This window comes from Plectropomus leopardus, chromosome 8, assembly GCF_026936395.1.
Source record: "Plectropomus leopardus strain MGB_pleo_1.0 chromosome 8, ASM2693639v1, whole genome shotgun sequence".
NCBI lineage: Eukaryota > Metazoa > Chordata > Actinopteri > Perciformes > Serranidae > Plectropomus > Plectropomus leopardus.
This window is the reverse complement of record NC_142183.1, coordinates 36252363-36274844: the sequence shown is the minus strand read 5'-3', so window position 1 is coordinate 36274844 and position 22482 is coordinate 36252363. Positions and strand designations below refer to the sequence as shown.

At 40.4% G+C, this 22482-nt stretch overlaps 1 protein-coding gene across 1 annotated transcript in view; it reads left to right on the top strand.

The window, feature by feature from the left end:
* Positions 1-18941, top strand: part of fbxo38 (F-box protein 38) — a 47160-nt gene extending 28219 nt beyond the window's left edge. Inside the window, exons 15-21 of the mRNA XM_042493131.2 lie at positions 299-399; positions 2687-2789; positions 3995-4161; positions 6500-6645; positions 7835-7938; positions 9272-9385; positions 15341-18941. Coding sequence (XP_042349065.2) covers positions 299-399; positions 2687-2789; positions 3995-4161; positions 6500-6645; positions 7835-7938; positions 9272-9385; positions 15341-15519 — 914 coding nt within the window. The 3' untranslated portion in view covers positions 15520-18941. The remainder of the gene's footprint in view (positions 1-298; positions 400-2686; positions 2790-3994; positions 4162-6499; positions 6646-7834; positions 7939-9271; positions 9386-15340) is intronic.
* The last annotated feature ends 3541 nt before the right edge of the window (positions 18942-22482 follow it).

The following is a 22482-nucleotide window of genomic DNA, read 5'->3' as shown; positions in this document are numbered from 1 at the left end:
CCTTAAGGGATGTAACTTGAGTTAGTGTCAATTTGAATCTGAAGACTTTAAGTGAAAATGAAAAAAATCTGAACTGAGCTTACTCTGAAATCTGCGCCGCATCTCTGCTAGAGACCGCAGAGTTTGGCAGTGTTTTCAGGTGCAGTGCTAAATGGATGTAGCATGCCTTTAACTTTGTTGCATACATTTGTTCTAAAATAGCTCGCTATTTGACAGTTAAGATGAAATGTTGACATACTCTTAGTGATGCTTACTTTTGTATTGTTTAAGGTGAAATTTTTTTTATTTTTATATTAAGATCTTTCAATAGCCAGGCCTCGAGTAGCAGTGAGGAGGAAACGAATGGCTGACAAATCAACCAGCACCTCAGACCCGGTCACTGAGGACGACCACGTACAGGTATACACACACACACACACACACACACACACACACACACGCCGGTTCCAAAAAAGTTGGGATACTGTTTGGAACATTTCACAGGTAAGTGTTATTTGGTAACAGATGATAGTATTGTGACTGAGTATGAAAAGGGCATCCTCTAAATGAAAAAGTGCATGGACAAAAAGTCAAACCACTTAAGAGTAAGGTTTCTCCATGCACGACTGCAAATTCACCATCTTCATCCCATAATGTCATCAAAAGATTTAGAGATATGGAGAAATCTCTGCATGTAATTGATTACACTGAAAACCAACATTTAATAGCTGTCACCTTTGACCCCTCAGGCTGTGGTGCATTACAAACTGACTTGATTATGTAAAGGATAATCATTGTCAGTAAACACAGTTTTGTGATAGTATGGGGTGGTGTCAGTGCCCATTGCATCGTGGGAAACAGCACATGTATGAAGGCACCATGAATGCTGAAAGGCACACTTTGGTTTGGAGCAACATGTGCTGCCATCCAGATGATGTCTTTTTCATGGACGTCCCTGTACGTCACCTGTTCCCACTGTACAAAAAACCTGTTATTACCTGCTTATATCTGGCTTTTTAATATAATGGGAATGCCCACAATCAGCATTCACACCCGGGTCAAATGACTGTAGTAAACACAGGTTTTTATCGTCTCCGGTTCCGATTGGCACTGAAAGGAATACAACACCCAGATGAATGTGGTAATTTCAGCTCATTAACCACCGAGATACAATGATGAGCCATCACTAATCACTGTCTGTGTCCTCCGATGCAGTGCTAAAACACTGATCCAAGCACATCTACACCGAGTCTAAAAGGGGGACTTAATAAGTAAGAGATAAATAACAAGAATAAACCACTGAAAAGTTTTCAAAGACCTCTGATCCTGCTGCTGTCTACTGTTTACCTGTTCTCCAGCCTGTCTGTGACATTGCATGGACACATTAACAAGACAACACACACACGCAAACACATAAACACACATACACACACACGCCAGCTGACAGAAAGGCCGACTTGCTCTCCAGCGGTAGGTTCAGTGGCAGTGGGAATACAGACATACATAAATAGAAAAAAGGTTAAAAAACCTGTGTGCACCTGCTTATTGGTGGGAAAGAGGTAAATAAGACACATTCTGACTGTGTTCCAACAGCATGGCTTCGTAGTAAAAGAGTGCCGCTACTAGACTGACCTGCCTGCAGTCTAGACCTGACTCCAACTGAACATGTATAGAGCATTATGAAACACAAAATACAACTGAGGTTGTATATCAAGCATTAATGGGAAATAATTTAACTTTCAAAACTTCGCACTGTTGCCTCACAGCAAGAGGGTCCGTGGTTCGGACCCCGGTTGGAACAGGGTTCGGTCCGTGGGCGGGGGCCCTTCTGTGCAGAGTTTGCATGTTCTCCCCGCGTCTACGTGGGTTCTCTCCGGGGTCTCCGGCTTCCTCCCACATTCAGACATGCAGGTCAGGTTGATTGATGACTCTAAATTGCCCTTAGGTGTGACTGTGAGCGTGAAAGGTTGTCTGTTTATGTGTGTTGGCCCTGCGATAGTCTGGCGACCTGTCTAGGGTGTACCCCGCCTTCCGCCCGATGACAGCTGGGATTGGCTCCAACTCCCCCCGCGACCCTTGCGGTTACAGAAAAAGAATAAATGAATGAACTTCAACAATTAGTGTCCTCAGTTCCCAAACACTTACTGCGTGTTGTTAAAAGAAAAGATGTCACACACAAGGAAACCTGCTCCCATCCCAACTTTTTTAGAACATGTTGCAGGCATCAAATTCATAATGAGTTTATATTTACAAAAACAATAAAGTTCATCAGATTGAATATGAAATACATTGTCTCTGCACTGTATTCAATTGAATATAGATCAAATAGGCTTTACAAGTCATTGTATTATGTTATTGTTTGCATTTTACACAGCATCCCAACTTTTTTGGTAAAGATGTGTATACACTGTATAACTTTTTTTTTAAATTTACAGTGAATCTATCGCAAAGTGATTTTAAAAATAAAATTTACTAAGGTTTTCCTCCACTGGGGGGAGCCAGAATGTTGCAGCTGAGCTCAGAGCTCAGATTTCTCTTTTTGAACAGTCAAACATACGGCTTACTGGGTTGCTTTTTGTTGTAAATGCTTTTAATGAGTCGTGATGTGAGCTCCACTGAGCTGGAATGCGTTACATTGGCTGTAACAGCTGTATAGTGTGTATCCTGAATAAGTATCATTGACACACTGATACTTTTGTTTGTCCAGATTTTGTCTCTGAAGAGTAAGAACCTGGTGGGCATCACACTGACCAACTGTGGAATCACTGACCTGGTCCTCAAAGACTGCCCCAAGATGATGTTCATTCATGGTAACAGAAAAACAAGGACACGGATATTTGATGACTCTTGTAGATTTTTTCTCTTTTATTTATTTTTTTGCTTAACTTTAACTAAAAACTGTGCCCATAATCTTGATGAAAATTAGTGAAATTAGTGTTTGTACTATTCTTGCTTTGAACATTTTCTCAAAAATTAATTTCTTTTTTAACATTTTGTTTATGTGGAATTTACAAAGTTGTTACCGAAGGGGAAAGTCTAGCCAACCACAAAACAATGACCCCAGTTTACCTTGAAGAATCAATATAATAAAGTCATAATAACAACATGTTAACCAGCTGGTTTTCATAGAACACTGATTGTACATCACACATTCAGAGGCTTTATGTCCACATTGGCCTTACATAGAGCTGCATTTAAAGGTACCAGCCACACTCGGTATCACCCTTACAATTTTGTTACTATGTTGTAATATACAGGAAATTCTTTTTTTTTTTGTAAACATTTGAACCTTATTGTCAAAAATTAATGGCAGGTTTTCATTTTGCTAGCTCCATTATCTTTGTTTGTGCAGTGTCAGTTTTGGAAGAACACTGTTAGAATCTTCAAATATCACTTAATATAGCATGCATGTTTAGTTTGACCTCTACTGTTGAATTTTGGAATGATAAGAGTTGTAGCTTATGTGCTTTTGGTTCCCAGTTGCATGTAAACCTGTAATATTTCTAGTGATGATATTGTTTGGATGAAATATCAGAGGATTGCCAAACACGTCGATCTTCATGGAATGACTGTTTACAGTTTGGATGTAAAGGATCTACAGACTGTTGACTGACGACTTAGTGTTGTCATTCTAGCAAGAAGCAACCTCTTTGGTAGAGTGTTGTACAGTATAAGTAATTGAATTAATCTTTTATTAAGGGACCTACTAAAGTTGCAAATATGACTACAATTCCATTATAGAAATGAGACCACATCGCCTGTCTGCTGTGTTGAATATTTAGTGTAAAACTCACAGCTGCCTGTGTTAAAACGGTCAGTGTTGACAGCTCACTATATCAGACATACTGACAGTAGACTAATCAGTGTTTATATTGTCAAGAATAACAAGTGGAGAACACCTGATCCTTCAATAGAGGCTCTTGTGTGAAAGTGGTATAGTCCTCTGAAGAATTTCAGTGTAAAAACATGCAGTCTCAAAGTGCTCTGTCCCTTTATGTCTTTTCTTTCTCTGTAGCCACCAGATGTCGAGTGCTGAAGCAGCTGCGAGTAGAAAGCGCCCCCATAGTGAACAGGTTTGATTACGCTCAGTGTAAGAAGCTGGACATGGAACAGGTGCTGGATCAGATACTGAGGATGCCTCCTGAGAGGAACCGCATAATCTACATGCGTCCTATGCACCAGGTTAGTCATCTGTATTGTCATCCGAAACACATACGAAAATGTTAAGAAAAGTCATATTCTCCCACCTATTGTCCTTATTAAACAGAGAAATACAATTGTACACCTTTTGAATATAACTTTTTCTCAGTCACAAAAGACTGACAAAAGTTTAATTGCCTCGTTCACTCATCATAAAACTCGACAGAAACAAAATAAAACTCACCCAAACCATCTTGGTTACTCTTGTTAGTAATCTAGTCAGTAAGTCCACTATTCCAACTAACACCTCTACACTAGGTATCACTGTGTCTTTCAGCTCAGCTGCCTGTTCCACCGTTAGAGACCAGAGACTGAGCTCTGGTGGTGCGCGCTGTGCACTACATACATTGAGTTTTATAAAAAAGGGAAGCGCTTGTATTCATGACGGTATTGAAAAGCACACCTTTTGGATGGTTGTATTGTGTTATCGTAACAGAAAAATCCCTGCATCTCAAAAGGCATTTTCCCCATTAGACCACCGTAAAAAAAGAGACATCTGTAAAACTGTTGGCCGGACACGTCAAACTGAAAATACACTCAGTTATTACTCTTTCTGTTATGAATTCATAAACCAAGATGGTTTAATGTTAGAAAAACTTTCCCAAAGCCTTGACAAACAATTTTTAAGAGAACGTAACATGCTCATTTTCAGTTTCAAAATTGTATTTTAGGTTTCTACCAGTACATGTTTACATGCTTTAGTTGTTAGAAAACATTTTATTTTCGTTGTGCTGTGTGTGCTAGAATACCTATATACACCCTCAGACTGACAAGGCTCTAGTTAGCACCCATCTCTGAAAGCCCCCCTGCTGTGAAGGAGCCCAGTCCACTTTGATTAGTCAGTTTTTCTGGGTCTTTCACATCTCTGTGCAGTCATAGCAGCTGGAGACTGACTGTAATAGATTAGTGTCAACTTGTACCATGAAAACTCCTCAATAAAAGCTTCTTAACACAACCAAACAGGTTCCAGTGGGAGTCTGATCCAAATTGGATAGAAATTAACAACATCAGCAAGCGAGTTAACATGTTTCCTAGACGTTAGCTTGTAGCTACATGTAGCAGTGTATACTACGTGATGTAAATACTTGCAAGAGTCTGTCTGGTGCAGATGACCATAAAAAGAAATGTGGCACACTGAACTCTGTCACGTCAATATGAAGCTCATGGGCAGAGTGTAAACAGGTGGGTGGAATCAGTGGGGGAAATGTTGCTATATACTGGCTAAGCAATCTTTATTCAATTGACTGAAAACCATCTTTGATTGAGTCTCATATCGGTTCCAATAATCCATCCATGAAATGAATCCATGATTGCTATAAGCATGTCAGTTTTGACTGTTTACCAGACATGTGAATGAACATTCACACAATAATATATGACAAACATTTCTGTGTTTGCATCACAGAAAGAAAAACTGTAGCAATGATGATATGTTTTTATAATTTAGTTCAGTGGTTCCCAACTGGTGGGTTGCAGGTTACTGGTGGGTCCATTCTGAATAAACTGCAAGTGACTCACAAACATGTCAAGTTTGGAAAAATACATGTTTTCAAGTTTGAAGCTTTTATTTTGAAGTGCCATTACCTGCTGTAAAGTCAGAGAGATTTTTTTCTGAATATAACCACTATCTTATTTCCTTGTTCTTACTTGGCTGCAATGTTTTGAACTTTGCTCTGTCTTAAAGCAATTATATGTTCTTTTCTGATTGCAGTGCTATTTATTAACTAACTTTTGAGTCAGGGCACTTTATTCTGCAGTGTTTTATTTCATTGTGCTCTAAGTTGTTTACATTTTGTAAAATAGAATTGAATATATGGTCGGTCCTTTTATGAGTGGAGCTTGAACTAATGATTATGGAGGAACCTGGACCCCATGACTACACCAGTTGGAGACTACTGATTTAGTTTATGCCAAATTTCAGTGTTGCGGTTGCAGTGTCAGTAGTTTAAAGATTTACATTTGTATGCTGCAATGGCACATTATTTATTTATTTATTTGCATGTGACTCATAGTAAAAGTATTCCAGCAAAGATCATTTTGTAAGGCTTTTATTTTTAAAACATTACATGGAAGAACCCAGCTGATTTTGGTTTTCAGCCAGTTGGACACTTTTTGCTACTTTTAGTTGGTAGATCAACAAATACAGAAAACAACTTCTGCATGTGTAGCAAAGCGAGGCAAATCATCCCCATATTTTCCACCATGTTGAGATGATTCTGCTTATGCTTGATTTAATTCTCTTGTCTTCCATTGTTCTTTTGCACTCACTGGAACACTCCATCTCTCTCTCTCTCTCTGTCTGTCTCTCTCATCTCTTCAGATTGACTCAGTAGCGTTGGAGCGTCAGCTCTTCCAGGGGCCCTACCCCTATCACATAGCTATAGTGCATGAGTTCAGCAACCCTCCAAATATACGCAACAAGGTTCGCATTCGCAGCTGGATGGACACCATCGCCAACATTAGCCAGTGAGTCACATCTGATAAAGGGACTGTCTGTCCGAAACAGTCACTTTCTGAACTCAACCCTTTCACTTTGGGCACATTTTGTCCTCCATATTGGTGTATATGAGAGTGTTAGAATGTGGTTTGATCAACCAGGATGACCAGCTATTCAGGAGACAGGGGCCCCAAAAGTTTGTCCATATTTATATATTATTATATTATATTTATTAAAGTTATCCCATTGTCCTCAAAATCCCATTGTCCTGAAAATTTAGTAATGCCTGATAAAACTTGGAATATGTAATAAAAACCAATAATATAAAAATTTGACCAAAAATGTAATCAAATCTTGTAAATTATAAAGACATTTTACTGTAATACCTTTTCCAGTTATTAGGAATTTATTACAAAACACACAGTAATGAAAACTTATGAGAAAATACTATAAAGGGTCGTGCACATGCAGCATTTCTTTTGTGCGCTCATTTTTATTGATTTCAATGGGGACACAATGCAGGCACGCTCATAAACCACACAGACGCCATCACGACAAAAACACTCCTAAATGCCTGTTTTTCAGGGTGCAATGGCTGCAAGTATGAAAAAAAGCTTTTTTGATCCTAAACTTTTTTTTATTGCATTTCATTACATCATCAATTTTGAAAAAACTGACTCACCTAAAAGGTACAGTATTATTTTATTATTGGTAAAAATGCTGTTTTACTATCAGTCCGGACTTTGTATTACATTATTGGTAAAGTTGCTGTGTTTTAAGGTATTAGTACATTTTCGATCACGTTAACTGCAAGTTTTAGTACATTTTCGGGTGTTACATTACATTTTTAGGAAATCATTATATGATTGAGTTCTACAATCGTGATAGGCATAGGTAAATGCCCCACAAGTCACCATAAATTGAGAGAAAAAAAACCCCAAACAAAAGTCGCAAATACCCCAAAAAGTAAAATTTAATAATAATAATAATAATAATAATAATAATAATAATTAATAATAATAATTCAATAATTAAAATGAAATAAAATAATTAAAGAGAATCCCATGGTAAGAGTCAAAAATACCCATGCAAAAGTCTGAAGAGGATGAAGTTGACCAGACCGCTCAGAAATCCATAATCAAATTAAATTCTGAGTTAAGGGCTAACTGATAGTTTAAACTTGATCCTGAGCTGTCTGTATATATTTGTCTCTTTCAGAGAGTTGATCAAGTATGAGTTTTTCCCAGAGGCCACTAGGACAGACGAAGATGTGAAGAAGTATCCCAAATACCCGTGGGGTCGGGACATCTACACACTGGAGGGTAATACTGTCACACCTTCATTAAGCCTCATAGATTTAAATCCAACGTTTTTTCTGCTTTACAGCCATCAACACATTTAGATCATTAACAGTCTACTCTAAGTGCCAATGAGTTTGAGCTGAAACTGACTTAATGTGAAAGTTCTGACTCTCAGATTGAACTGTGGGGTATTTGCGTCCTTAGTAGTTGAACAGTGTAGAAATCAGTGCCTGTGTGTTTTAGTATTTTATGTATTGTGCATATTAGAATGAGCGTGAAAGTTGTGAGCATATTTATTATGTGGTTGAGAGTATTTTGCAGTGAGTGGCTTGCTGAAGCCTCTGAGCCACACGCATCATCAGGCTCTCTGTTGCTGCTCTGTCCTGCCTGGAATGCAGTTCCTGTTTGTTTGGGTGGTTTTCATGTATGTATGTTTAGGACCCTCATCCTGCTGCACTGCACCATGTGTTCTATTTGCAGATGCCACTGTATAGCAGGCAGGGTTCCCTGGCTCCCTAAAAAGCCTTAAAAGGCATTAACTTCCTTCATCTAAAAATAAGGCCATAACTGGTATTAAACCGTCTTAAATCAAGTTTAAAATGCTCAGACATGGTAAGTAGAATTTTATGAATCATTTTAATCTTACTTTGCATTGTAAAGTCTCAAAACAGTTTGTAATTTGTACCACTTACATTTTGTATCCAGCTGGGATGCTCAGAGCAGAGGATCTACTGTCTGATGAACAAGAGGCTCTGTGTATTTCATGCAAAAAAAAAGAAAAAATTCAAACACTCCATGATGGGAATCGAGTGAGAAACACACAATCGGCAAGACAACACAAACAAATGCCAGGTTCCCTTCTCTCTTAATGCAACAAAAAAGTGATGTTTTATGTTTGTTGTCTTAAATTTACTTAAAAAACGTCTTTAAAAGTCTTAAATCTAGCCTGCCTTAAGGTGAAGGAAGCCTGAGCAGGTCCATGTCATCTTCATGTAAAATCAAATAAAATTGGCCTTTTACAGTTGTAATCATGGTATATTGATCAGAATAAGTCATTTAACAAGTAAATTAGTTATTTTGTCAAAATAGTGAGGTTGAAAAAAGAAAAATCCACCATTTCTCTGTGCTCCACCTTAATACCAAGCAGTGCACCTTGATGAAGATGTACTCCTCTCTGAATGGCTAGGGGAATCTACAGCGCATTAATGTATGTTGGACTGATTAAAGGGCCAGAGAAGGGACAGATAGCGGACTGTGAGGAGAGATTTGCTGAAGGCTACAGTGACAGTGTGTTAGAATGGAATGTCAGAATGGAGTGCACCTTTTAACCGTCTTCTATGATGTCATTGTTCAGGAGTGGTGGATGGCGCTCCCTACAGCATGATAACAGACTTCCCCTGGCTGCGGACTCTAAGAGCAGCTGATCCAAACAGCTATGCCCGCTACGACTTTGAGGACGATGAAAGCAGTGAGTGCAGTCAATACACATATCTGTCCTATCAGCACACACTTCCTGTGCTTGTTCCCTAAATGTACACACCTCTTTTTAATTACTTGGGCTGTCAAACTATTAGTTTTCAAAATTCTGATTAATCACTGAGTTTCATGTTTATTTAGATTAATCACATTATTATCGCATGTTTACAGTTCCATTATTTTTCATTTCTAAGCAGTTTTGAAGTCCACATTGACAAATTAAAACAATTCTTACATGAGTGTGTTGATTGGAAATCAAATGACAGCATTTTTACTCTTCACCTGTGTGCTCAGCTCATAGGTAGAAGCAATTTTAACGGGCCGTCCACACCAAAAATTATAACTATTACCATAAAAAGATAATTTTAAAAATTGTTTCTACTCAAGTGGATGGTGGAGTCCACACTACGACTATAACGACAATGAAAGTGGCGAACGATATGGTTTGGATCACTCCTAGAGCGAATTTATGAACAATCTAATTTGGACCGAACTGTTTTTATGATGAAAAAGATGTATGAAGCTTTGGACTATTATACTGTTTGATTTTTTTTTTTTTTATTGCAGTGGGTTTAGTCATCAAAAATTGATGAGTCTCTCTGACTGTAGCAGATTCTGACCAGTAGATGGTGCTGCTGACTGCTATCAGGAGAAGAAGATGAAAGAAAGTCCTGAGCGTTGATTAAAAAAACATCACCTTACTGTGATGATTTACAGGCCACATAACCAATTTTGAATTTAGATCCAAATCCTCGAAATTTAAATTGTTCAAACAGGTTGTCGTCAGTCCATTTCAGGGACATTTTTGTATAAAATACGGTTTCAGGAGTGCTTACAATATCTGCTTCTTAACTCCATCATGGCTATTAACAGCTATATGACCTAATATTGGCCAGAGAGATTCGGGGTGCATGACAGAAAGAGGGGAAAGAGAGTCTAGGTAGGCAAGTCTAGAAGGCAAAGAGAAATAGAGAAGTTAGTTATGGAAAGGAGACAGTTAAGAAAACAGTGGAAAAAGGCTACAGAAGAAGAGAGGGAGGGAATCAGTGATTTGCAAGAGGAGTTGAGAGACAGGATAGCAGCACGTAGAAGGGCAGAGCATCTTAGGAAAAAGAGGAGAAAGAAAGAATATGCAAGAACAGCTTTTTTTTAGGGACCCCTGTAAATTTGCGAAAGGTTTGTCTAATCAGGAAAAAGGGGGGCAACAAGGCTAGAGGTTGAAGAATATTTGAGAAAGACTTATTCAGACTTAGAGGAGAATAGGAGTGGAGATCTTCCACCTGATATGCCTCCATTAGGAGAGATAAGTCAGGAGTTGGATGTTAGGCCACCTAGGTGGAAAGAAGTTTAGGAGGTGGTTAGGCATGCAGAGGCCTCTTCGGCCCCAGGGCCGAATGGAGGTCCCTACCGGGTTTATAAAAGTGCATCTGATTTACTCAAGTTCTTGTGAAAACATCTAAAAATAGTTTGGGAGAAACAAATTATCCCAAGAGCATGGCGCAGGGCAGGTGGTGTCTTCATCCCTGAGGAGGAGTCCTCAGATCTTAGCCTGTTCCAGATGATCTCTCTCCTGAATGTAGAGGGGAAGATTTTCTTTAGTGTAGTAGCACAGAGATTAGCTGGGTACTTAGAAAGGAATGGGTTACTAGACTCGACGGTGCAGAAGGCGGGGATACCAGGTTTTTCAGGGTGCTTAGACCATACTAGAGAAAAGAGACCTGCGTGTAGTATTTTTGGATCTAGCTAACGCATTTGCTTCAGTGCCACATAGCTTTATTTGGAGTGCTTTTGAGTATTTTAGGGTGCCAGGAATAGTTGTCAACTTAGTGAAAGCATATTTTCAGGACATTAGATTATGTATAAGTATGGCAGATTTCAGAACAGACTGGCAGAAGCTAGAGATAGGTATTATGGCAGGATGTACAATTTTGCCATTGGCATTTACAGTGCAGATGGAAGTAATTATCAGGGCATCCAAGTGGGTTGTAGGTGGAGAGAAACGTCAAAATGGGACGTGTCTTCCACCAATTAGGGCTTGCATGGATGACATGACGCTAGTTACTAGAACGGTGCCATGTACAAAGAGGCTATTAGAGAAGGTAAATAAGAACCTCAAGTGGGCCAGCATGAAAATCAAGCCAACTGTAGAAGTATCTTGTTATGTAGAGGGAAATTAAATCCAAGGAAATTTATCATAGATGATGAGGAAAGTCCAACAATTAGGGAAAAGTCTGTGAAGAGCCTAGGTAAGTGGGACAATGTGGATTTGACTGATGTTGAGCAGGTTGTACAGTTTAGAAAAGATGTCACTGAAGGACCGGATAGAATAGATGAGTCAGGGCTCCCAGGAAAGTTGAAGTTGTGGTGTTTGCAGTTTGGGTTATTTCCTAGGTTAATGTGTCCACTGTCAATCTATGAAGTCCCAGTATCTGTTGTGGAGAGAATTGAAAGGGTGGTTAGCTCATATATTAGAAAGTGGTTAGGCGCTCCCAGGTGTCTAAGTAGTGTGGCATTGTAGTATGAGTCTGAGTATGTATGAATTTAAGTGCACCAAGGTTAGGGCAGAGTTGTTGTTAGCCAGGAGTAAAGATGTAATAGTTAGGAGTGTGGTTCCAAATCCTTCCAAGGGGAGAAAATGGTACCCAAGAGTGGCAGTTCAGGACACAGAGGCTTCTCTTAGGCATGCAGAGATAGTAGGTAATGTTCAGTTTGGCTGGGGAGGCTTGGGGCTTGGGCCAGGCAAACCGGTGTGGAATACAGCAGGCTCCAAGGATAGAAGAAAACTGGTAGTGGAACAGGTAGGTAGGCAGGAGGAGACTGTAAGGGGTGCTAAGGCAGTGACTCAGGCTAAGCAGGGTCCGTGGTTGAAGTGAGAAAGTGTAGAGAGGAGGAAGCTTAGCTGGAGGGACCTGTGGAGTATGGAGGAGAGCTGCATTAGATTTCTGATAGGGGCTACATATGATGTGTTGCCAACCCCCCAGAACTTGAAGCTCTGGGTAAATTGTGACCCATCCCATTGTGTTCAGGTGCTGCAACTTTAAGACATATTTTGTCAAGCTACAAAATTATTTTATCACAGGGCCGATATACTTGGAGACATAATCAGGTGCTGAGAAGCTTAGCTGCAGGTATTGAGGTGAGAAGACGACACGTGAATTCAGGAGGTTTTAAAAAAGAGAGTCTAGATATCCAGTTTGTACGTGAGGGGGAGAAACATAGAAGCAGTAAGTTAGGGAGGAGGCAGGGGTGTGGTCGCCTGGATGGAGTTTGTGATTGGGAAATGCAAGTAGATTTAGGAGGAAAGCTTGTTATTCCCAGATGACACAAAAAAAGTCATTTTTCCTGAGACATGCAGCCAAATACTCTCTGGCATCGATGGGATGGGAAGTTGGTTTTGTCTTTACTGATGTCGTCATTTATCATCACCACATTGTCTGCAAACTGATGTTGACTCAAACAAATGGACGATTGAAAGTTGTCCTCAAAAGACGACAGCTCTCCTAACAGAGTGCTTGATACTTCCTGTCGTCTTTGAAGAATTTGGTGAAGCCATATCCTTCTAGTTTTCTGTTTGTTTCTCCTCAACCTCCTCACAGCGTACAGCAGAAGCTCATCAACATCCATTTTTGTGGAGTGTGTAGCGTATGCTTTGTGCCACTATTTACAGAACGTTATACAACAGTTAGTTCCGACCAAGCAATTTGATTGGTCAAGAGGAATTCCACAAGTGCTGATATAGGAGTACAACATCATTGGAACTGTTAACTTTTAACTATGCATGTATCACTCCACGTCATGGCCATTCAAAATCCGTTAATTAGTGTAAGAGTGAAAGTGGGATATGTTTGTAGTACGGTGTAAGCATAGGTTCAAACAGCTAGTTGGCGCTGTTCATGTAGCATTGGAATTACTAAAAGGAGTAGGAGTAAACCAGCTGGATGGATGTGTAGTGAGACAGGGACACACTCGTCTGACACAAATCGCAGCCTGAGACACCGACAAACACATGCTGTCTGATACGGTGCTCGAGGTAACAGAGATCACAGCAACGAGCGGACACACACTGCAGCAACGATCTGTCTGATCTAACTAGCTCATCTGAATCACACAGGCCACCAAAGTGTCTGTTAACAGACTCTGATTTCACTGAAAACACAGAGATAAATGTTCATGATACTGAGCAGCTGCTCTGTGCATAACATGAAGACCTAGCTATCACGGATTAGCAAGCAGCGTGCAGGAAAATGTTTATGTGTTGCTAGGCAACAGCTGTCGCATCCAGCGGTTGCGGAACTATTTGTGTCGGCGGAGCCAAAAAAATCATTATATAAACAAACAAATCATTATCTGTTGTTGCTTGTTACTATCAACAAATAAAAGACTCTTGTAGAGCTGTTGTATAAAAGAAATATCACACTCGAGGTTGTGTTTTGTTTAGTATCACTCCTCTCGTGTGACATTGCCTAATTATTCATCAGTGTGGATGCTCACATTGTTGTGGTTATAGTTATGGTTATAGTTATGGAGCTTGGTGTGGATGACTGCTTAGGGTCTCCAATATGCAGAAAAGTGTAATATGCCAAGTAATACATTTATACTGCATGCAAAAAGCTGTTTTGCATGTTTTTGCCCCAAACTGCATAAAGGCAGTGTGACTGTAAAGGGGAGACTCATGGGTACCAACAGAGCCAATTTTCATTCAGATTTCTGGAGGTCAGAGGTCAAGGGACCCCTGTGAAATGGACATGTTTTTTTTCCTTGCCAAAATAAAATTGGTAACTTTGGATCGTTACCCAGCCCCCTTCCTGAAAAGCTGGTTAATTAGTGTCAGTGGATCTTCTGGTCTTTTAGTTTCATATGATACCAGTATCATTGCTTTAGCCTTAAGCCTTAAGCCAGGATCGCCCGCCATTTCCGCAATTAAAGAACACAATAACATGCTCTGTACAGACCTTAATGGCATTGTGATATACATGTAACTGACAGCCTTTGTATTTACCAATCCTGACAATTGACCTATCACTTAACTCTGCCTTCGAACGCCATGAGCCAATCACATTTTGTGCAGCTACAGAAAGCACTCGGACATCCTGCTTGTAGACCTCCATTAAAAAAGCATCAGATTTTCCTGCGGTTTTATTTAAATGTATGCAGTTATAACTTAAAAAATGGACAAATGATGTGCATGGGGAAATGCAACGCTGATAGGACTTATCCTGAGAGATTAGACAGTGGAGTGTATTTTATCCCGTTCCCTAAACCTCACATACACAGAGCAAAGTGTCTCCTTTGGATTCAGCTGTGTGACGGACCACACAGTCAGCTCAATGTAAAGAAGACAAACCAGAATGTCTACATTTGTTCTAAAGTAAGGCAACACAGTGTAAGCAACATTTGCTGCAGTGACAAGTATACATAACCTCATGCATTATGTCGGCAACACTGTGTATAACGTCACTTTGCAGCAAACTTTGCGAGGTAATGTTAGCTTAATTTAGCTAATAGCCGCTAACATTATGGCCAACTTAAGCTTCGTAACATTAGCTCATCATGTCATCTGTTCATCTTAGTCTCACTATTTTTGTTATTTGACAGTCGGTCATCAGTGTTAACTGTAGCAAAAGGTTGTGGTTTAAGCCTACCCAACTGAAAGCATTAACGTTAGCTTAGCTGTAATGTTATAAAGAAAGCAAAGGCTGGCTAATGCTAACACTACGGCACAGTGAGGACCCGTCTGTGTGAAATAAAGAGCTTATGTCCCCAAAAGTTCTGTATAGCATCTTTGGATATGTCTTTGACACTGACAGCTGCCATGGTTAGTTTTGGCAAAGTGCCGACTGCTTGTCTCAGTGAGCTAAAGGGGCGGGGCTTAGTGATAACAGACAAAGATAAAGTGTGATCATATATGTGCTTGAAATGTTTTCCTCTCTGTTGTGTCGTGTGTCAGCCACCATCTACGCACCGCGACGTAAAGGCCAGCTGTCAGCCGACATCTGCATGGAGACCATCGGCGAAGAGATCTCGGAGCGCCGACAGAGCAAAAGAGGAGTGTTTCAGAGAGTGGTGGTCCTGTTCCTCCATCACTGTGACACACCAGGAGAACCTGTTGATGATGACTACATCTGAAGACCACACACACTCCTCTGTCCATCCCATCAGGAGACCTGCTGCAGCACTGCCCGAGCTTCTCACTCAGTATGCTTTTCATGGTTTTATTTGGGAACAAGACATAGAGATGTCAGGTCTGTTGGGATGACGGTCACAACATAGTCTAAGGCTGTATTTGTTATTATATTAGCAAGGTGTTAAAGCATGTATGAGCACCTTAGAAGCATTAATTCTCAAATAAAAGCAGAGAAAAAGACAAATATTGAGATGGTGAAAGTTATGGCTTAAATGGTAAATTCAGGACATACATTTCCATTTAGTCAGTAAAAAATGATCATGATGTAGTTAGAAATTAAGGCCTGTCCCTAATAGTCCTGTTTCAAGTAAAAGCGATTATTAAGAGCATAAGCCCAGCTGGCTGCACAGGGAGTGTTTTCAGCCGCGTGTCTTCTATGACGCAGAGAAGCACTCTGCTGTAGTGATGGTCTGATCTCTCACCTGTCCACTGCCACAGTCCGCCTACCTCTGTATCACACAAGACCAGTCACAGACAGAAATGGCCTTAGACAGAAATGTCAAAGAAAATCTTTCTGAATCTCCTTGATTCAGTTTGAAGAGTGTTCTTTGGAGGGTTTTTTGTTTCTTTTCATGTGCAGAAGAGCTGGTAGCTCTGGATGGTTGACAGTATGTGTCTTAGCTTTGCATTTTACCTCAGCAAACACCAAATGGTGAAGAAACAAAAATATGTTGAGTCCATAAAGAACAGTTGCAGATTATTCCCTGCAGCTGATTTTCATATAAAGTATCAGTCCTCTTTGCATGTTAAGGATTTGGGATACAGACAAAGCCCTGCTGCAAGGAAACTCCTGTTGAAAATAATGGATACGTTGACAGCGTGCCCCAAACCGCATAAAAATCACAAACCTCCTATACAAATCCAACATGCTTTACATGGCTTTGTTATGTTGAGATGCTAAAGTTACCGCTGACTGAGCAGCATTATGGGAGCCAACAGAACTGCTGCAGTTCTGACCTTTCCAAATGACCGAAAACATGCTTTTGGTTGAATAGTTCAGCCCTGGTCTCACATGTTTAAAACTATAAGAATGAGCACAACCGAAGCTTATTCAGCAGCCTTCCTCTCTATCATCACCATCATAAAAAACTGGGCAAACCCATACCCTGAAAAAATGTTGGCATTGTAGATTTCTGCAAACACCAGGTCTGTTATCTTTGCATGTTATAGTTGTGGTTAGAAAAAGATCATGTTTTGGCTTGAAACACTTGGATTAAGGGGTACTATCCCTGCTTAAGCTTTTCAGACTAATGAATATATGAAAAAAGTAATGATTCTCACACCTATTGTCTTTGATATTGGGGGTGGTGTTTTTCCTTTGTTAGTCAGGAAAGAAAGGAAATGACAGGGGATGACATGAAGCAAAGGACTACAAGCTGGAAGTGAACCTGTGGCCACTGCAGCAAAGACATTGCCTCTGCACGTGGGGCACCCGTACTATCCACTGAGCTACCAGACAGCCACCTGTTCTCTTTATTTAAAAGGGAAATACAACTGTACACCTTTTGAATCCAACTCTCTCTGTCACAAATGACTGATGAGGCTTAATTGTCTTGTTAACTCATCATATAAAACACTTCATTCAGTCTCAACAAACACAAAATAAAACCCACTCAAACCATCTTGGTTCCTCTTGTTCATAATCTAGTTAATAAGTCCACTGTTCCAACAATCATCAGCTCTGGTTTGGTCCAAATAAATAATTATTTCACTAAGTCAGGTGTTAAAAACATGTCGTTATTCGCCACAGTCTCTCTCTGCCTGCTGACGGCCGGCAGTTTACAGTCCTGTAATTTCTCCCTCCACCACTCTGTGTCATTGTGTCTTTCAGCTCAGCTGTCTCTTCCACCAGTAGAGACTTAGCTCTGTTGGTGCGTGCTGTGCACTACATACAATGAGTTAAATAGAAGGAGGAGCATCTGTATTTTGAAAAACATACTTTGGGGATTCTTAAATACCCTGATAAACCATAATACTGTGATAATGCCTAAGCCTTGTCTGCATCTTGGCAGGCATCTGGCCAGGGTAACACCATTCACCATCACTTCCAACTCCAAATGACAAATTCAGCTCATAAACAACATCATGTTAAAAATGTTATTATGCATATGAAACGTGTGATTATAATGTATTTGTGGTTTGCAGAAAAGTACAATGCCAACAGTTTGTTTTGGCGACCTGGCAGAACTGTGAGATCTGTGTGTATTAGAGACAAATGTACAACTGTGCACACACAGACATACTGAATGTGCACACTGTCATAGAGAGTGTGACCACAGGAAACCACAGTGGTGTTGAAGTGCTTTTCAAAGCTGTGATACTGGATTTCAGCCCTGTCCACTCACAGTGTGAATGTTTCATTGTAAAAGTACTATTCATGTATCATCTGGCCACTAAACATGTCTTCCTGGCTTGGTACAGCAAATAATGTGGCTATATTTTGTTCTTGACACTTTGTTTTTGTCGTGTTCCTTTTTGATCCATTGCAAGTTTTAAAAAGGTGAGGACCAGGACTATGTGGGAAAATTTGCTTCAAGACATCTGACTTTGTTCTCATTTTTCTACTTTTTCTTCTTATTCCCATCCCCCTACAGAATCAAAAAAAGGATGGTTTGGTGTTGTTTATGTGCATTCATACATTATAAATCACTGGCATACAGCTGACGACTATCTGACAGACATTTCTCAAAGTGGAGATATTGTGACAGTAGAGCATCAGAGACAACAAATTTCTCAATCTAGTCTTTAACACACAATGTTGTAATGTGTTGGCCTTCACAGAGTACATCAGACTGCTAGATTGAATTGTATGTATTATGACAGATGGAGATACTTATAGCTCTGAAGTGTTTAAGGTCAGCCCTTTACCTCTTGTGTCTAAGAGGAATGACACAAACTGAACCTTCAAACTGATTTTTTTTTTCAGGATTTATCTTCACTGCTACAGATTCCTGCCCCCAAAAGGTGCTGCATTACTTTTTCCTCTCACTTCTTGAATGAATCCAATTGGTTGTCTTACAGAGGATTGCATCGGTGATGTACAGTGTTGCTCAGCCTTGCCCTGTAGGACGGTGCAGCAGTGGATAAAGCGGATCGTCTAGATGCAGGTTGTGGGTATTCCTCAAATATGGAAAAGATTTAGAGATGAGAAAGGTGAACGAATGGTGAATGTTCACTATTAAAAGAACTGAAAATTCTTTTTGCAGGGTGAATGGACTGATATGATGCGAGTCCAGCCTTCTGTTTGTGTATTGACAACTGTACAGATGTCATGGATGGCGATGTGCTTCCATGGTGTTTATATGTTTATAATGAAAAAACAAGACTATTTCACATATTGAAAAATAAATTGAAAAAAAACTTTTGTTCTTTCTTTTTTATTTCCAGTGATCATCACACAGGTGTCTTATGTTATACTGAGCTGCAGTGACGAATCAGAGATGTCGCACTGTCAGCTGTCACTCCAGGGATAAACTCAACTCAACATAATTTAAAAAGCAGCTAAAATCATTAGCGTGTGTTTTGAAGTTGTAAATAATCTGTGTTTGTTAGAAGCCCTAATTTAAAACCAGTGGAAACCTGCAAAGATAAAATGATTCTACTGACCTATAAAAAGTCACTCCGGACTTTTGTCCATGTCAAGATATTGTTCCCCTGGGATGTGACTGGTTAGAGGTCAGTATGTTGACAGGTAGCGTTCCGAAACCCTGAAGTTAACCTGCTCTGGTAGTTAACTGTTTAAAAAGAGATCCAGCTTCATAGTTTTAAAAAACACAGTTAACCCATAAGTTCCCATTGTTTCTCCCCTGCTTCATAGTGCAGCCCTCAGGGGAACTCTGACTGGCTGCTGTATCGTTATTTCCCTTCCAGGAAGCCTGTTTTCTTCTGCGAAGCCTGCCGTGTTGCACTGCCATGTTGTTCTACAGCAGCCCAGAACAGACACACCAAATGCTAACTCTAAAATCGGGCATTTGACTTTTTTAGTTGGCTCTCCTACATGCTTGGCCAACACGTTCTCATCCCAAGTCATCACATGTTGCCGCTTTGCTGTGGACTTCTGCGTCCACATATCACACTCTAGAGCTGTGTTCGAAACCATCCCCTTAGTCACTTACTCACTATTCACTGTGTAGTGTTTATTAAATAGTGCACTATATAGGGAATAACCAAACGAGATTTCGGACACTACGTTGGAATTTTTTTCCCACGGGAAAACACGACCGCATTGCATGGGGTAGACGGGAGTTGAATGTAGTGTATATTGTATGTACACTCAAATTTGCTGTGCATTGTGGGCAATTTATAGTGCACTATGTAGTGAAATTAACAGCAGAGAATTCGGACACCACTACATGGTGAACACACTAGACACAGCTTAGGTATCCTTCTGTGTCTGCTGTTGACGTTCCAGAATGCCACTACTGTTATTTTTAACACAAGCACATGGTGAGATGAAACTGCACATGGTTATGCTTAGGCAACAAAAGCACATGGCAACCAACACCGAGACATGAACAAACACACGCTGCCATGGATGGTTAGGATTAAGGGCAGGAGCAACATGGCAAGGTGTAGAAAGAAGGAAGGTGTAGATAAACAGAAAGCGCACACCCTCACACTCCTTATATTACATCTTTACAGGCAGCGTTTCAATCTAACGCTGTCCTGACATATATCATGCTGACGCGATAGGTTCTGTCTGGCCTATGCCACCAGTCTGTGTATTACGCATACATAGCAGGTACTGTTCAGCCATCCACTGGCATGTAATAACAAACAAAAGCTCTGTTAAAGCTGTGGTATTTCATGAGTTCGGAATCAAAACGGGCTGGCTTGACTCATGGGAAAAGTTGGTTGCAATCTGCAACCTCACCACTAGATGCCACTAAATCCCACATACTGGACCTTTAAATCAACGTAATCTAACCAATGTCTTCATATCAAATCAAACTTCTGCATCCTTTTTCATTTTTGATATCTTCCCTGATTGAGACATTATTGAGTGATTAAAAGTCAAACAGCTGAAGCCTCCATGTTTAAAGTTGTTCTGAGCCTGGTGCTGATGATTAAGTACAGAGCAGAGTGGAGCTGACACAAAGCAGAGACACGCAGCCACGGAGACACGGCACATCTACCTGCACACTCTGTTCTAATTCTGGCTCCACTAATCTCTGCTCTTCCTGCTTTGACAAGTTGTAGAGGAGTACAGCAAGATTGAGTCTCAGTCTCTGTGTCTCACACACACACACACACACACACACACACACACACACACACACACACACACACACACACACACACACACTGTTCCAGTGAATAGTCCTCCTGCTGCTGTCAGTCAGTGTAAACAGAGTGAAACTGCCCACAGCCTCCTGCTGCTCCAGTGGACTTCCTGTGACACTAAACAGCTGTTGTCGGGTCCTCACTGTCTCTGCACAACACGGCCTCACAGCTGATGTTTCTATTAGTCAGATGATCATTTCATTGTAAAAATCAATGTCATATATTGATTGGAGGAAAGAAAGATAACAGTTGAAGGTCACAGGTGTCTGTAAACATGCTCTGAATGAACATGCTGTAATCACAGAACACTGTATAGCATGTTGCACCTCCATTTCTTCTCTCTCTCTCATTCTTGCCGTACGTGTTCGGCTGAACTAGTTTTACCCAATGTGACATTACAAAAAGATCTCTTTCTGCTCAAATGGAGAAATATCAGTGGGCTTGGATATGGTTTTTTCACAGAGCTGCATTTTTTAGGAAGGATCTCTTTCACTTCATTACTTGGAGGAGGTACACTGGTGACATCAGGACAGAGAAATCATAGAGGCCTTGTGTATCTTAATGTGTGTTCTGAACATCTTAAATGTGCAACAAATGATGACATTTACAATCTCAGCTTTCTGTCCACACTTTGAGATGGTTTTAATCTGCTAGTGGCTGGATGGAGCCTGTCATGTGCACATGATAGGCCGCTGGACGGTATCAGATTAAAACACTGCTGATAATGACATAACATAAAGGACAAAGCACAAAGGTTGACAGGAGGGGCAATAGATGATCCAACAAACTTTCATGCGAGAGTTCTGTTTTTGCTTCCCGTCTGAATGTGATGTTTTTTTTCTGTACTTTATCATGTGGCTCCTTCCCCTGATCCTAACCATCTGTATCTGCATGTGCTTTTGTTGACGTCCTGGTGTTGGTTGTTATGTGCTGTTGTTGCCTTAACATAACCATATGTTTTATTGTAGCCTAATCCCACCATGTGCTTTTGTTGACATCCCGACATCGGTGGCAGCAGCCCAGAACGTCAACAGCAGAAGTATACCAAGAGCTAAATATGTAGATATGTAGATTCGTGTGTATGTATGTAGACATGGAGGTCCACTGACTAAGTGGCAATATGTGACAACTTGTGATGAGAATGTGTTGTACCAAGTAGACTTGGTGAGCAAGCAAATCAACTTCAGGCATGTCTTGGTCCAGTCCTTCCTCTCAGGCTGCATCCATCCACCAGCAGATCTGAGAACCTGTCATGACCCCATTACCTTTCTCTGCTGAGCATCATTGCTGGAAGCATCACACAGCCAGAGCGGAAGCTCAGCCTGGAAGCCTCAGTTCAGACAGTCTGTTTTCTGTTTTCTGGTTCTGTTAAAAATAACAACAAACACAAATTAACACAAATTTTGTTGTTTAACTCTCCTTACCCCTCATCCATTCCAAGTTTTTTTGTCTTTTTCTCTGCATGTAGCGGATGAGTAGATGTTTACTGAGTTTATAGAGTTTAGTGGGCAGGACTCGTCTCCATATGAGGGAAAGACTGCAAACACTATCTGGGCCATTTATATAAGATTTACTGCTGACATGGACTCATCGTACATTTGGTGAAGGCTAATGTAAGTGTG